Source organism: Oncorhynchus clarkii, chromosome 33 (assembly GCF_045791955.1).
Source record: "Oncorhynchus clarkii lewisi isolate Uvic-CL-2024 chromosome 33, UVic_Ocla_1.0, whole genome shotgun sequence".
In the NCBI taxonomy this organism is placed as follows: domain Eukaryota; kingdom Metazoa; phylum Chordata; class Actinopteri; order Salmoniformes; family Salmonidae; genus Oncorhynchus; species Oncorhynchus clarkii.
In genome coordinates this window covers 13,077,507-13,093,414 of record NC_092179.1, presented here as the reverse complement: position 1 = coordinate 13,093,414, position 15,908 = coordinate 13,077,507, and the positions used below count along the sequence as shown (strand labels likewise).

The 15,908-nt window shown below is 37.5% G+C and overlaps 2 protein-coding genes across 7 annotated transcripts; both read left to right on the top strand.

The window, feature by feature from the left end:
• The first annotated feature begins 8,142 nt into the window (after positions 1-8,142).
• On the top strand, positions 8,143-13,141 carry LOC139392840 (electron transfer flavoprotein regulatory factor 1-like). 2 transcript variants are annotated; one of them, XM_071141139.1, is made up of 3 exons: positions 8,143-8,456; positions 8,808-8,884; positions 9,053-13,141. In XM_071141139.1, exons 2-3 carry the CDS (start codon positions 8,840-8,842, stop codon positions 9,299-9,301), a joined length of 294 nt encoding a protein of 97 aa, XP_070997240.1. In that variant the 5' UTR covers positions 8,143-8,456; positions 8,808-8,839; the 3' UTR covers positions 9,302-13,141. The 2 variants fall into 2 exon arrangements, with proteins under 2 accessions (XP_070997240.1, XP_070997239.1); XM_071141138.1 differs by having other exon boundaries at positions 8,358-8,632.
• A 258-nt stretch (positions 13,142-13,399) lies between these two features.
• LOC139392839 (electron transfer flavoprotein regulatory factor 1) lies at positions 13,400-15,822 on the top strand. Of its 5 annotated transcripts, none has more exons than XM_071141131.1 (3): positions 13,400-13,444; positions 14,634-14,710; positions 14,861-15,768. In XM_071141131.1, exons 2-3 carry the CDS (start codon positions 14,666-14,668, stop codon positions 15,104-15,106), a joined length of 291 nt encoding a protein of 96 aa, XP_070997232.1. In that variant the 5' UTR covers positions 13,400-13,444; positions 14,634-14,665; the 3' UTR covers positions 15,107-15,768. The 5 variants fall into 5 exon arrangements, with proteins under 5 accessions (XP_070997232.1, XP_070997235.1, XP_070997238.1 ...); XM_071141134.1 differs by having other exon boundaries at positions 13,436-13,454; XM_071141137.1 differs by lacking the exon at positions 13,400-13,444 and adding an exon at positions 13,551-13,780.
• The last annotated feature ends 86 nt before the right edge of the window (positions 15,823-15,908 follow it).

The following is a 15,908-nucleotide window of genomic DNA, read 5'->3' as shown; positions in this document are numbered from 1 at the left end:
CACAAAATACACATTTTGTTATCAATAGCCATTTTAAAACTGTGTATAATAAAGGTCTTTACATGGTAGATTCTATGAATGAGTTTGTATGATACTTCTTTCACCTTATTAGATATACAATATTTACCAGACAATAACGGAACTTTGTTCCAGTTCACTTGTCCTAGGGCTGCATTCCAGTACATTTTTGCAGAGGGAATAGTAACACATTGACATAGTTTCCTAATATACATGTTATAGTTTAAAATGTCAATTCCTTCTAGTTGTATTGAGGCTACAGAATCCTCAACAGTTGCACTTGGAGTACTGTTATATTCTCCTAAAAGAAGAATAGCACCTTTAGGGACAGCTCTAACAACAATTTGATACTCCTCAGGAGTGAATGTAACATTGTGTGTTCTAATAAATTCTGGATAATCATATAGTTGTCCATCATTATTCAATAATTGTTTAACCCAAATAATGTTGTCAAACCAGTTCTGGAAAAACAAAGACTTGTTTTTGTATTTTATGTCTATTATTCCAGATTGTATACCTATGAGGGGAATAATTGTGTTTGTACATGAGGTTCCAAGTTAGAAGTACTTGTTTATGAAAGTTTGCAAGCTTAATAGGGATTTTACCCATATCAAAGTTGCATTTGAGTAAGAATTCTAGACCACCAATTTGTTGGACTATTAAATTAGGGATGATATTCCAGATGCAATCCTTATTTCTTAAATATTATATTAGAGGTTTTAAAATCCAGAGCGTTCAACCCTCCCTCACCTTGGGTGCTACATATTACCACTTTTCTTAAATAATGAGGTTTATTCCTCCATATGAAGTTAAATAATTTAGTATCAACCATTTTAGTTACTGACAGAGGAATATCCAAGACAAGGGAGGTATAAACTCATCTGGACCTTCAGATTGATAAAAGTACACGTCCAGATGAAGACAGATCTCTTAATAACCAGGAGTTAAATCTCTTTCCAATTTTCTCTACAATAGGAGAGACATTTAAGTTGGCCCTTTCTTTCTGATCTTTGCTAACTGTAATACCAAGATATGTGATCACACCTTTTACAGGGATATTACATCCTGAGTTTAAGTCACATCTTTTCAACACAAATAATTCACATTTCCTAATATTTAGAGAAACCTGATACATGTGTGAAGGCATTAATACACTCAATAGCTTTCTTGACTTCATTATGATCTTTCAAAAATATATGGTGGTGTCGTCAGCCAATTGTGAACATTTTACACTGTCTTGTATCTGAATACCCCTAAAACTATCCTTATTTATATGAAGTGCCATAACTTGTGTGACCAATAAAAATAAGAAAGGAGAAATTGGGCATCCTTGTTTAATTCCACGTCTAATGTCGAATCTTTGTGAAGTTCCATGGGATATTTTACAGAGCTGTTACTATTATTGTAAAGTGTCTTAATTACACTTTGAAAATATTGACCAAAACCAAAAAATCAAAGTCTCAAAAAGAAAATAATGTTCTGTATCAAATGCCTTGTAAAAGTCTACAAATAATATAAAGCTATCTTCCATAATGTGCTCATTGTAGTCTATCAAGTCCAATACTAGTCGAATATTATTACATATGTCTGCCCTTCATAAAACCAGACTGGATATCGTCGATGATTTGGTCAAGACCTTTAAGTCTTTCTGCAAAGATGGATGCAAGTATCTTTCCATCATTGTTCATTGATGTGATTGGTCTCCAATTTTCTAACAACATAAAATCTTTGTTTGGTTTGGGTATTACAGAAATGAGGCCCTGTGTCATAGAAACAGGCAGGACCCCTAAATCAATTGCCTCCTTAAAAACATTCCATATAAATTCAATAATATCCTCCTGAAAATATTTAAAGAATTCACTGATAATGCCATCATTCCCTGGAGATTTGTTCTCTTAACTTGCTGATAATTTTTTTTTATTTCATTAATATAAATAATTTCACCACAAGACTTTTGGAAGTCTTCATCTATGAACTTTGCACAGTCTTTGATAGAGTCTAGAAAGTCATATGTTACTAGTAAGACAGGCATTACTGGTATAAAGGTTACCATAGAATTCTGAAACATATTTTGAAATATCTTGGGGGTTTTCATTGTCTTTGCCATCTATATTGAGCTTATGAATAGATGTAAATTCAGAATTCTTTCTAAATTGTAAAAGTATTTTGTATTTTTTTCACCTTCCTCCAACCATCTCCTTCTTGATCTTACAAATGCCCCTTTTGGTTTCTCTTCATACACACGGTCCATTTCTAGTTGTAAAGAGAATAACAGCCTTTCCTTCTTCATCAAGGTCCTCCACAGAGATTAGAGAAAGTATTTCCTAAACAAGTTTATCTTCCCTCAATCTTTTAAGTTCAGCAATTTCTTTACCTCTCTTCATGGCTATTTGTCTTATTTCATACTTCATTCATTCCCCATAAGACTTAAATAGTTGGGCTTTCCTCCAATTGTCTTGTTTAATATCTTTGGCATCCATCTTGAAATTATCATCTTCCAACAGTCTACTATTGAGTTTCCAATGACTGTGATTCGGTTTAACTTCAGATCCATTCATATTTAAAGATAAGAATATAACTTTATGATCAGTAAGAATTGATGGTTCAATTGATACCTTGACTACAGAATTATCTAATGAATTAGAAATCAACCAGAAGTCAATTCCTGACTGTCTGGACATGTCCTTGTTACTCCAAGTGAATTCCTTTTAATCAGGATATTTAGATGTCCAAATACCTACTAATCCAAGACCAAGACATAGGTTATTAAACTCAGGATTAACTATGCTGGATCCGTTAGGAGGGGGATATCTGTCAATCATCACATTAGATACAGAATTAAAATCTCCACCTAAGATAAGATCATTTTGATATCCTGAAATACACCTATAACTCTATTAATTTCTTCAAATTCTTGAAATAATATCTTGTTGTTTTGTTTGTTGTTGGATGCATAAATATTCCCTAATAAAAAGATTTCACTGTTGAAATGTACTGTTAAAATTAACCAATGTCCAGAGTTGTGAGTCTACTACTGATGACCTTCCCTTTAAATGCACCTCTGAAAACTGCTACACCTGCAGAGTGGTTGTTGCCATATGATAACCAGATATCATTACCCCATTGATTTTTTTCCAAAAAGATAGATCGGAAGAACAAGCATGAGTCTCTTGTAAAAAGTAAAAGTCTGCATTAAACCGTTTGCAATACAGGAAAATAGCCTTACGCTTGAGTAAATTATGAATACCCCTGACATTAATTGAACAAAGAGATAAAGACAAACTTCAACCAACAACCTTGTTATGCTAATAAGCTTTTCCTAAGGATATGTAACTCATAAGGATTTCCATCCCATTATTAACCTCTCCAACAACAAAAAACAACAAAAATGGTCATAAAGTTACCAAAGTATTCTTACTCCCACAAGGGGGAGACATTGCGTAGACTTTACAATAAGCAATTATTCACCTATAGTTAGTGTTTAGCTTACCAGTTCTCAGGTCAGCCTTTTCTCATTCAAGTGTTTGTGTACATTTTTATAATAAAGGCTGCTTTTCACTTGGTAATCAGTTTTTTTGGCCTGACAGTTCTGTCCGAGTTAGATTCTGGCTCTCACTCAAATGTTCTGATTTGGCCGCATTTCTTTCCCATCGATGATCACTCTTGCACCGATAAAAAAAATGTAAAAGCAGTTTTCCCTGCCTTTCTGGCTGCAGCCACAATCGGCCAGTTTCTCTCTTGTCACTTTGTCTGCTGAGGTCAAATCCTCCGTGAACCTCAATTTTTTGCTTTTACAATTCTTTGCTCGCCTCCAAAGAAGATTCCGTGTAGATCTGTTGGTGAACCGGATGACGGTTGTCCTCCGTCTCTTGTCTTGATCCTTAAGTCTTCCCAAACGATGGACGCTGTCTACATTTTCCTGAAGTTTGGCTCTTGATTTGGGAACGACAGCTCCACAGATGTCAACAACTCTGCATTTGATGTCCTCACCCACCTGCTCTGGAATTCCATGGAGCCTCAGGTTCCACCTACGCTGGTATCTCTCTGCCTCATTCACCTTTTGCTCGAGTTCAGCCACCTTCTTTTCATTTTCCATGGCAGATAACTTCCACTTTCTTCATGTCACTTTTGAGGGTTTTCACTTCTCCGAAGATAGTCAACAGATTTTTTAGTGGCCTCAATTTTCATCGTATTCTCCCTAACCATGACCTCCAAGCCATTTGCCCTTTCATCTATCTTTGCTGTCAAAAGCACTAAAATATTGTTTTGCATCTCAAGAAGTAACATACCCTCTTGGCCTCATCTTTTCCCCCATGGGGCTTGACTGGAGTGCCGGGGTCGTAAGGTAAAGGCCTGAGCTGGGGACTGTTTATGATCTCATAGAGTTACATTTTGATTGTATAACGTAAAATGCCCTTTTTCAAAAATGTTTTTGTCATACAATCAAAATCTTGACACACAGGTCCATGTAAGCACGTGTCGAGAGGTTCAAACCCATAATGTACTGTATATTTTTGTGCTTTCATTACATCTGGGAAATTCGACGTCAGTGATCTTCAGGTCGCAAAGTCTGCGCTCTAGAAAGAGGCCTGGGTTGCCGGCATGGAATTCCGAGTGGGATTGCCGTTCAAAACGATTTTTCCAGGTTGGAGCTCGTTTTTTTCTGAGTTCTCAGTTGTCGTGAATGCACTGAAGTCGGAAATAGGATTTTTCCGAGTTCCCAGTTGTTTTTGATACATCGGGTGCATATTGTCTCCGTCAGGAAGAGTGATGCTCCTCGTGCTTTCTGACTTAAGACATTGGCCGTGTTCAAGAGGATCAAAACCGTATTATGGGTAAACTGTGACTGACCTACAAATAATAATAGCAGTTATTTATGATGAAATGTGATTTGACGATGAGTCAGTCGGCAGTCACCTGCAGTCGTTTTGATGCTCTCGAACACGGTCAATGACATAGGTCATAGGGTCTCCACCCACTCTGCCCGTTTTACAAAGACAAATATGATTATTCATGTTCTGAATCGTTCAGTGGGCTCCTTCTCTAACATTTTATTGATACTATATCCCAAAACTCGGATTTCGTCTCCAAATACATCTGATAATAAGCACCGAGCTTTGTTGACATTGCCTTGCAGGTTTCTCGTAACACCTTTTGAGGATTTTACATTTTGTGGTCGTCGTCTTCAAAGTTGTTTCCGCGGGTCGCAAAAAACTAATTTAGGATGACACAAGCGGAATTAAATGTAAAAGGCTTTGCAAATAAAAAGCTTGGTATATGCTCAGTGCTTCGTTGACATCACAGAGAGACCCTTGTTTTTGTGAGAAATCTTTGAAAAATAACAGGTGTAGTTGGACCCGTCTGAGCGGTTGGCTGAAGATGCCCTTACCCGCTAGTAATTTAAACTGACTCTACTTTGGTCTGACCCACTACAAGCGATCTGGCAAGAACCAGGCAGATCTTTCCATATCCAGAGTTTTATTCTCCAGTCTAGTTCACCACGACACATTAGCACACACATAGAAACACAAGATCACTTCTTATGGCAGATGAACGCGCAAACACTTATAGAAAACACACTGAAAACTTTGCGTTTGAGTTTATTTTTTATTTTTACAGGGACAGTGCACATTAATCAACGTTTCAGTAAAAGTGCCGGTTTTAGCCAGCCGGCTAATTTTCAACCGCAGTCCCTGGGCAGGTTATTAAAAACAATTACAATATAGACAATAGCAGCATAGAACAAGCAAGACATAGCAACATAGGACAAGCAAGACATAGCATACAGACAGAGCAACATAGGACAAGCAAGACGCAGCATACAGACAGAGCAACATAAAACAAAAAGCAGCAAGACAAAATTCATAAAAGCAACAAAGTGTTTCCACACCTCACAAGCTACAGACAACAGACAACATGGAAAGCAGCAACACACAGCTAGGGACCATGTTCACAAATCTGATTGACCTTTAGCCATGTCTTCAAGAATTTTGTGAAAGTGTGATATGTGGTGCAGTTATGTGTGTCTGATGGCAGTGTATTCCAGACATGGGAAGCTCTCACAGAGAATGCAGATTTACTAAAGGTGCTTTTCCTTAGGGGAACTATACAGTCACCTCTCATGGCAGACCTTGTGGATCTGCTGCCATATGTCTGGGTTTTCTGTTTAACAAAAATATTGAGTGGAGGGGGAGCCAGGCCATTAAGGATCTTGAATACAAGACATGCGTCGGTGTATTGCACAAGATTTTCCCAACTCAAGAGCTCATGCTTTCTAAGGATGTGACAATGATGATGGCTATTGGGCTTCCTATCAAGCACTTTGAGAGCCTGTTTGTAGACAGACTGAATAGGTTTTAATGTTGTACAGCAAGCTTGGGCCCAACTAGTCAAGCAGTATGTTAAGTGGGGGAGTATCATAGATTTGAAGTACAGTTTTGCTACCTCTGTAGTCAAACAATTTCGTATAAATCTGAAATTAGCTAGGTTGAATTTGGTTATTTGAATTACCTTTTTCACATGCTTTTTAAAAGAGAGGTTGGAATCAAGTATGATGCCAAGGTACTTAAAATCGGATACCACCTGGAGCTTCTCCCCTGACACATAGACATCTGGCTCAGTAGCATCTGTTGCCCTCTTTGTGAAGAACATGCAAACAGTTTTTTTCACATTGAGATGCAAACACGAGTCACTGAGCCACTTTGTAACCTGGACCATTACAGTAGTGAGTTCTTGTGCAGCTTGTTGTTTGCTCTTTGCATGCACATATATCACTGTATCATCTGCATACATTTGAACTTCAGACCCAGTACAGACAGAAGGCAGATCATTAATGTACAGGCTGAACAGGAGGGGCCCCAGTATTGACCCTTGGGGCACGCCCACATCATAGCTACGAGTGGGCGACAGCTCATTGCTCACTCTGACACACTGAGTTCTGCCTTCAAGGTATGATTTCATCCATCTCAAGGCATCAGGGGAAAAGTTGAACTTGGACAATTTTGTGATGAGAATCTCATGGTTAACAGTATCAAAAGCCTTCCTTAGGTCCAGAAACACAGCCCCAACAGCACCCCCTTTGTCCATCTTGGACTTCATCAGCTGAGCGTCCTCATCAGCTGATGTTGATCACTCTGAGCTAGAGTGGGAAGGGCATTTGACATTGCAGCCAGCTTTAAAGGCGAGTCGTGACTGACTGTATGTAGTAAATAACTATTCAATATTATTTGTAGATCAGTCAGTCAAAATTTAACCATGATACAACACCGTTTTATGCTCTTGAACTGACTGACTACAAATAATAATGGGCACGTTCGAGCCAATCACTTTGTCAAGTCGGTGACCAAAGTGTGTTGCAATAAAAATTGTCCGACTTGTCATGTGATCATGACGTTTTGACTGAAGTCCACTGCAAATTTCTACAGTTGCTCTTCACCAATTTCATCCTGCAGCCATTGCCTGCATTGTGGACAGCTACTGTACATTGTTAACCAATGATTAGTTGTTTTTTTACTCATGCAAATGTAACCAAAGAAAATAATTGAAACAGGAACCCATTTTGCCATGATTAATGTATACAGTGGACAAATTCATGTGATGTTTGAGGCCCTCACACTAATTGATTGTACAATGTACAGTACACACATTATTTCAGTTTGTTAGTGTATGATATGGGGTTTGAAAACATGTTCATTTCGATATTATAAAGAAAAACGTATAAACAATGGCAACACTGCCAGATTAATCTGAGCGTTGCGGTTGGAAAACCAGATTCGTTTCTGACCTTTGGCTGTCGCAGATGCACCTCCCCCGACTTCACTCTGCGACTTTCCCCTACAGTCGGTTAATTTAGCCTTACCACTCAAACGCTCCCAGTAAGTAGTTATTTATGACGCAAGGTTCTTTGTAGATCAGTCATGCCGCGTTCATGTTCTAGTTGAAACTATAAAACTCTAACATGTCCGATTTGCTAACTGGTTGTAGTAATACGCGTGCCGCATTCAACGAATCAACAAGTAGGAAATGTCCGAGTTTCCTAGTTCCGAATTGCATGTGAACCGGCATCAGTCTGCAGTCGCTTGCACGGTCGGCTGCCTGCAACGTCTCAGAACGTGTCACTCCTATGCGACGCTCGTCCCTCAAACAGCTGTATTCGGATATGGCTAGACGGGATCCAACTTGTGTCAAATTAACGTAAAAAGTTAATTTTTAAAATGTTATTTTAGCTAACCATGAACCAGTTGTCTGACCTTATCCTAACCTTCTATGAAAAGTCAAATCTGATGTTAATTTGACAAAAGCTGGATCCCTTCTAGCCGTGACTCTGGAATCGACGCGCTGTTTGACGTAGTCCTTCCATGTAGCCAGTTTTCAGCAAGACAGATAGCGTTCAGCACAGCACTGCGAGGATTTTATCGATAAGGGAGCCTAGCGAAAATGTAACGAAAACTAAATTATATCGTGTGAATAAATCGACTAATAATAAAGCAAATTACTGTTTTTATAACCGAGGGTGTTTAGCCAATTACGTTACTATTAGCTGGCTAATCATTCGCTTTACCACTTAGCCGTAGACTTTGTACTGTTACCTAACCTACCTGCTAAGTGAACAAAGGTAAAATGAGCTAAAATGCACTATGCATGACACACGGATAGCTAAATATTATAAGGCTCACAGGATACGTGATGTGACAACAATTGGGCATAAGCATATTTCTTTCTGAGCTGTTTTACATCAGCTGCTGAATAGTAATTCACCTGTTAAATCTAGTCTTTTTCTTCCATCCCAGTGGTGAAGGCTGCTACGGTCTCAGGCAGTGACATGGCCAACCCTCTGAGGAGAGAGGTTAGACAGCTGTACAAGAATGTGAGTTCAACACTGACTGCTGTCAATGCACCGACGCTTTGTTGTTGTTACCCACAATTACTTTCAATATGAGATTTGCTTCCACTCATGCAATCTTTTACTGTCTGTCCCAAACAATCTCCAAAGCACTGGGATTATCACTAGTAACATGCCTCCTTCCACTGACAGCTACTGTATCTGGGACGGGAATACCCCCAAGGAGCAGACTACTTCAGGGAGCGTCTGAACAGTGCCTTTGTGAAGAACAAATATGTCACAGACCCCAAGGAGATCAGAAAGCTTGTTGATTGTGGAGAGGATGTGATTAAAGAACTGGGGACCCTGTACTATCTGAGGGAATATAGAACCATGAAAAAGCGTTTCTACGAAGAAGAATTGTTAGGCCTGCTGAATATAGGCAGACCGACAGACAGCTGAATCTTCAGTATGCGGGTGGACTAGTAACCGGAAGGTTGCAAGTTCAAACCCCCGAGCTGACAAGGTACAAATCTGTCGTTCTGCCCCTGAACAGACAGTTAACCCACTGTTCCTAGGCCGTCATTGAAAATAAGAATTTGTTCTTAACTGACTTGCCTAGTTAAATAAAGGTAAAATTAAAAAAAATAGAGAACATTTTGGGTAGTGTAACTTGGTCCCCCAAAAATATTGTTTTCACCTCATTTTAACATTCTGTCATAAAGTGCACATGTCCAACTTTCTAAAAACATATTTTTTCCATGTCAAGGGCTTAAATAAAACTAATGACTAGTAAGTGCCATTAAAGTAACAGGGTTGATGTAACAGGTTTGTGGTTTTCGTCTTAAATTTGCCATAAATCCCCTTTCGAAATGCAAGCTTCACAAAACAATTAAATGTTTAAAAAATATTTCTAGGCTATCTATGGGTAACAGGGTTGACATGTTATGCTTGGTGTGCTCTGATTGGATGAAATGAGAAGTCCTAGAGTACCCTCTTCCTTTTGTCTTCTCACCTATTCTTTCTGAAGTTGCTCCTTTTCAGCCTTAATGAGCTTGCCTCCTTTCTTTTTGGCAGACTTGAACCAAATCAACAATTCAACTTGATGAACATAAATGTGATCATAAACAAATGTGCAAGCTACTGTATGCTTGCAATTTGTGGGCATTGCAAAAGTGAGTACAGATAAATAACATAACTAAAGAGTAGACTTTTTTTTAAACATATTATAATCTATTTAGCTAGCTAGACCTATATCTACTAGGTCTAATATCTCATGAATCTAATGTAGAGAGAGCTATGCTATTCATAACAGTAACAAAGTTAACTTTGCATCCTTGGGTGGCTTACAAGGAAAGAACATAGAGAATAGAAAGTTAGGAGATAGCAAATCAAACTTTATTTGTCACATGAATACATAAGTGTAGACTTTGACGTGAAATGCTTACTTAAAAGCCCTTAACCAACAGTGCAGTTCAAGAAGAGTTAAGAAAATATTTACCAAGTAGACTAAAATAAAATGTAATAATAAAAAAGAACACAATAAGAATAACAGTAACCAGGCTATATACGGGGGTACAGGCCAGTGTTGCCAACTAATTATCAGGGTAAGTTGCTGGAGGCAGGTTAATTTGTTTCTAAATGACGTTGTGATGTCATTGCGTGATAACGTAAAACTGCGTCATTATGTAGAATACATAATGTTACCAAAAATTAATCGCTAAATACTGTAGCAATTTTTACAGAAAATTGTATAGCTCTAAGTACTGTCAGGAATCCACAGATATGTTTTTTTAACTCACTGAATAATGTTCACTCTATCAGTGATATAGAATCTAAACAGTGTGATGAACCCATCAAAGTTGAAGAGATTATAGAGTCAATCAAACATCTAAAGAACAATAAATCACCAGGTGTTGATGGAATTACATCAGAATTTTACTAATTATTTTCTGAACAAGTAGCTCCCTTCCTATTTGAAGTCTTTTTTAGAGAGTATTAAAAACAATGTTCTCCCTCCTACAATGAGTCAGGGGTTAATAACACTGATACATAAGCCTAAAAAATAAGTGCTGCTCATCGATAACTGGCGTCCAATTTGTCTTCTTAATAATGACTATAAGATATTAGCCTTACTACTTTCAAAAATAATGAAAGAAGTCCTGGATGCAATCATTGATGAAACACAGTCTGGCTTCATGAGGAACAGACACATTTCTAACAATATCAGACCATTATTAGACATACTTGACTACTCAGACCTAATAACTGAGGATAGCTTCATATTATTTTTAGATTTTTATAAAGCATTTGACACAGTAGAGCATCAGTTTCTCTTCCACTCCCTTGAGAGACTTGGCTTTGGGGATTTTTTCTGTAAGGCTATTAAGACTCTATGCAAATGGTAACAGCTCTATCAAATTGAAATATGGCATCTCACCTAGATTTGAGTTAAAGAGAGGAATTAGGCAAGTTTGTCCTATCTCTCCATACCTGTTTTTATTAATCACCCAACTTCTTACAAATTCTTTAAGTAATAGTCCTGTACAAGGTATTTCCATAGCTGGTAAAGAAATTATAAGCCAGCTGGCTGATGATACTACACTTTTTCTGAAAGATGCTTACCAAATTCCCATATCGATCAATGTGATACAATCCTTTTCCAAAGCGTCTGGTCTATATCTTAACATTAATAAATGTGAACTCATAGCTGTCAAAGATTGTGTGACACCTTCATATTATGGTACTCCAGTAAAATAAGAACTTACATATTTAGGCATAACCAATACAAAGGATCAGAAGTCTAGAGGCTTACTAAATTTTAACCCTCTTATTAAAAAAACCCAGAAGAAGCTAAATCAATCCTTATAACCAAGGCTGAAGATATCTCTAGACTAACATATGGCGCTCTATCTTTATATCTTGAAAGTAAAATAAGCAAGGAGATAGACCAGATGCTTTTCAACTTTCTTTGGAGAAACCATACCCATTACATTAGGAAAACTGTTGTAATGAACATTTATGAGAATGGTGGACTGAATTTTCTGGACTTTACTACTTTAAATAATACTTTTAAGAGCAATTGGATAAAACAATTCCTAAGAAGACCCACTTCTATCTGGAATTGTATTCCTCATGTCTTCTCTACTTTTGGTGGCCTTAACTTCATGTTGTTTTGCAATTATAATATTGACAAAGTTCCAGTGAAACTTTCTGCTTTTCATCAGCAGGTTTTCTTATCATGGTCCTTAATTTATAAACACAATATTTCTCCACACAGATATTATATATGGAATAATAGGGATATATTGTATAAAAATAATGATTTGTTTTTAGAATATTGGTTCTGAAATAATATCCTATTGGTGAGCCAACTGGTAAATGCAGAGGGTCTTTTACTCAGTTATAAGGAATTATTGTCACTTTACAAGGTCCCTGTAACACCTAAAGATTTTGCAATTGTTTTAGATGCCATTCCCTCAGGTGTTGCTATGTTATTCAGGAACGTGTCAAGACCTGACCCTCAGAGCCTACCTTCTATTGACCCTGTTGACTCATCAGTAGGAAAGATTTGTTTCTCTTTTGGTCCATTCAACAACAGAGGGATACGAACCTTGTTTCAGCAGGATGTTGTACCTTATGTAATGCCTTATTGGAATGGATTTATTGATAATATCTGTTGGAAAAAGTTTGGATGTTGCCACACACATACCTACTGTTAACAAAATTAAGGAAGTTTCATTAAAAATTATTCATACATATTATCCTGCCAACCACTATATGAAGAAGTTTAAGGAAAACATCAACTCAAATTGCTCCTTTTGTAATGACCACACAGAAACAGTGTTGCATCTTTTTTGGCATTGTATACATGTAAGAAAACTGTGGCAAGACATCAGTAGGTTTATAATTGAACACATTTATGAAGATTCTACACTATTGTGGAGAGATGTACTGTTAGGATTCTTAACATACGATAGAAATAAGCTGAAACATTTTTATGTAATTAATTTCATTATTCTTTTGGCCAAATTTCATATACACAAATGTAAATTTACAAACAGAAAACCACATTTTCTTACCCTACAAAAATAAATGGAACTTTATTTTAAGGCTGTTAAATGCTTTACTAACAAAAAAGCTGTTAGAATTGTAAGTATATGCATGTCCCTTAAGGTCCTTGTGTAATTGTAATGTGATATTGTACCCCCTAGCTCGATTGTCCATTGTTTGTAATCTATGTATGTTTGTGTCCCCTAATGTATTGATTTGTTTTTAATAAAAAATAAATGTACAAAAATACTCAAATTGACTGGCCATCTCTGCAAAACATATGATTTGACATTTGTTCAGGTACAGACTCCCACTCTTTTCTGTACAATTTTGATTGAGACATGTTGATTGACGTTGCAAGTTTGTTCAAGATCAAACATTCATGACCAACTATATTCATTGGGTTTGGCTCGTCAAACCGGTACTACTGCTACTGCAGTCAGACAACAATGATTTGTAATTTGCTGCTGACGTCACTCACAATGCACTTTTGCAGCCAGGCACAGTGTGACAGAGAAAATCGTTTTTGTGTCATTGGCATCACTGGTACAGGTTAGTTGAGGTAATTTGTACATGTAGGTGGGGGTAAAGTGACTACATAGATAATAAACAGCGAGTAGCAGCTGTGCACAAAAAGGGAGGGGGTTCAATGTAAATTGTTCGGTGGCGATTTTATTAATTGTTTAGCAGTCTTATGGCTTGGGGGTAGATGCTATTAATGAGCCTTTTGGTTCTAGACTTGACGCTCCTGTATAATATTTAAATGTAGAAAGATAAGGCTAAGAGAAGCAAAGTAGAAACAACACCGACGGTGCAGCACGCTTGCAGTAAAAGGAAGCTGATTTGCAGTCACTTGCTCACCTTGAGTCCTATCTAGCTAGCTAACTGGTAATCTAACTTACTCTGGCTAGCTGGCGACTTATAAAACGAGCTACTTGGCTTGTAAACATATCAACCTAACCACAATATTAATTGTATAACTCTCTGGTTAGCTTGCTATATGGGTAATGAAATAACATTTGTTGGTTACTATCTTGTATGTGTAAATGAGAACTTGTTCTCAACTTGCCTACCTGGTTAAATAAAGGTGAAATAATTTAAAAAATCTTCTCTTGTTGAGATATCCGCCAACTCTTCGCGTCCAAGTTACCATGGTTTGCGACATGTAAAAAGATTTACGGCGTTGTTTATTAACTCCTATTTGAACTCGTGTGGACGAAGGGCGAAGTAACCAGCTATCGACACTACTTAATTGCAAGGATTTATTGACAAGGGACATTATAATGTAATGGAATATTGATTATATCGTGTGAATGAATCACAATGGATGTTTTTATAACCGAGAGAGTTTAGCTAATTAGCTACGATTCGAACAAGACTTGTCTGTTGACGTTGTTGTGCTGGGAGAAATTACGTTACTTGTATGTCTCCCAGCACAATGTCAAAAGGCAATTATTGGTTGAATTGCACCTGCCAATTATCTAGCCAGCTAACTAATCATTCGCTTTGCGACCTAGTCGCAATGTGGCCCATTTGCACTGTTAACTAACCTACCTGCTAAGTGAACCAAGGTAAAGCTCAAATGTATGCATGACACAGCTAAGATTGTGAGGCTCACAGGATATGTGATGTGTGACGGCAATCAGACATATGCCCATTTCTGAGCTGTTGTTGTTTTACATAATCAGTTGCTGTATGCTAAATCACCTGTTGTATGTTTTGTCCTTTTCTTCCATCCCAGTAGTGAAGGCTGCTACGGTCTCAGGCAGTGACATGGCCAACCCTCTGAGGAGTGAGGTTAGACAGCTGTACAAGAATGTAAGTTAATCGCTAACTGCTGTCAATGCACCCAACCGTTGTTACACACACACCAAATTTGCTTCCACTCATGCAATATTTAGCTGTCTTTCCAAAACAATCCCCAAAGCCTGGAATTATCGTTGGTAACCTGTCTTCTTCCATTGACAGCTCCTGTTTTTGGGACGGGAATACCCCAAAGGCGCAGACTACTTCAGGGAACGTCTGAAGGGTGCCTTTATGAAGAACAAAGATGTCACAGACCCTAAGGAGATCAAAAAGCTAGTCGACCGTGGGGAGTTTGTGATCAAGGAACTGGAGGCCCTGTACTATCTGAGGAAGTACAGAGCCATGAAGAAGCGATACTACGAAGAAGAATTGTCCGCCGTGCTGAATATAGGCAGACCGGTAGACTGATAACCTAGCTATTTTGTGGCTGAATCTTCAGTGTGCAAGTTTTAGTTTAGCCATCCCTGAACAAGAGTGTTATTAGCAACACAAACGTCCTTAATTAAACACAAATGTTAGGTATATATTACAGACAAGTGTTATGAGCCACACTTGCCACCCACCTCGAGCTGTGGAATGACATCCACCAAATGACTTCATACAGTTCAAATGACTACAGTTCTCTCGTGTACATAATTGTAAATAATACATGATAGAATGTATTGATAGCGTGTACAATGTATTTTAATTATATAAATGAGACACGGCTATTACAAATGAATGTTTATTTTAAATGTACAACACTGATAGTCCTATTTTTGAAATAAATGAGAAACAAGTCAAGTCAAAGATATTTCATTTTTAACAATCCTAACTTTGTGTCTTTTCAAGTTGATGTGATGTAGGCTACTACATACAGTACCTTCAGAAAGTATTCACACCCATTGCCTTTTTCCACATTTTGTTGTGTTACAGCCTGAATTTAAAATGTATTAAATTTAGATTTTTTTGTCAGTGGGCTACAGAAATTACCCTATAATGTCAATGGAATTACCCTATAATGTCAATGGAATTATCTTTGAAATTAACAGATTCATTAAAAATAAAGCTGTCATGTCTTGAGTCAATAAGTATTCAACCCCTTTGTTATGACACGCCTATATAAGTTGAGTAAAAATCACATACATTGCATGGATTCTGTGTGCAGTAATAGTGTTTAAAATGATTTTTTGGGACTACCTCCTCTCTGTACCCCACACATACAATTATA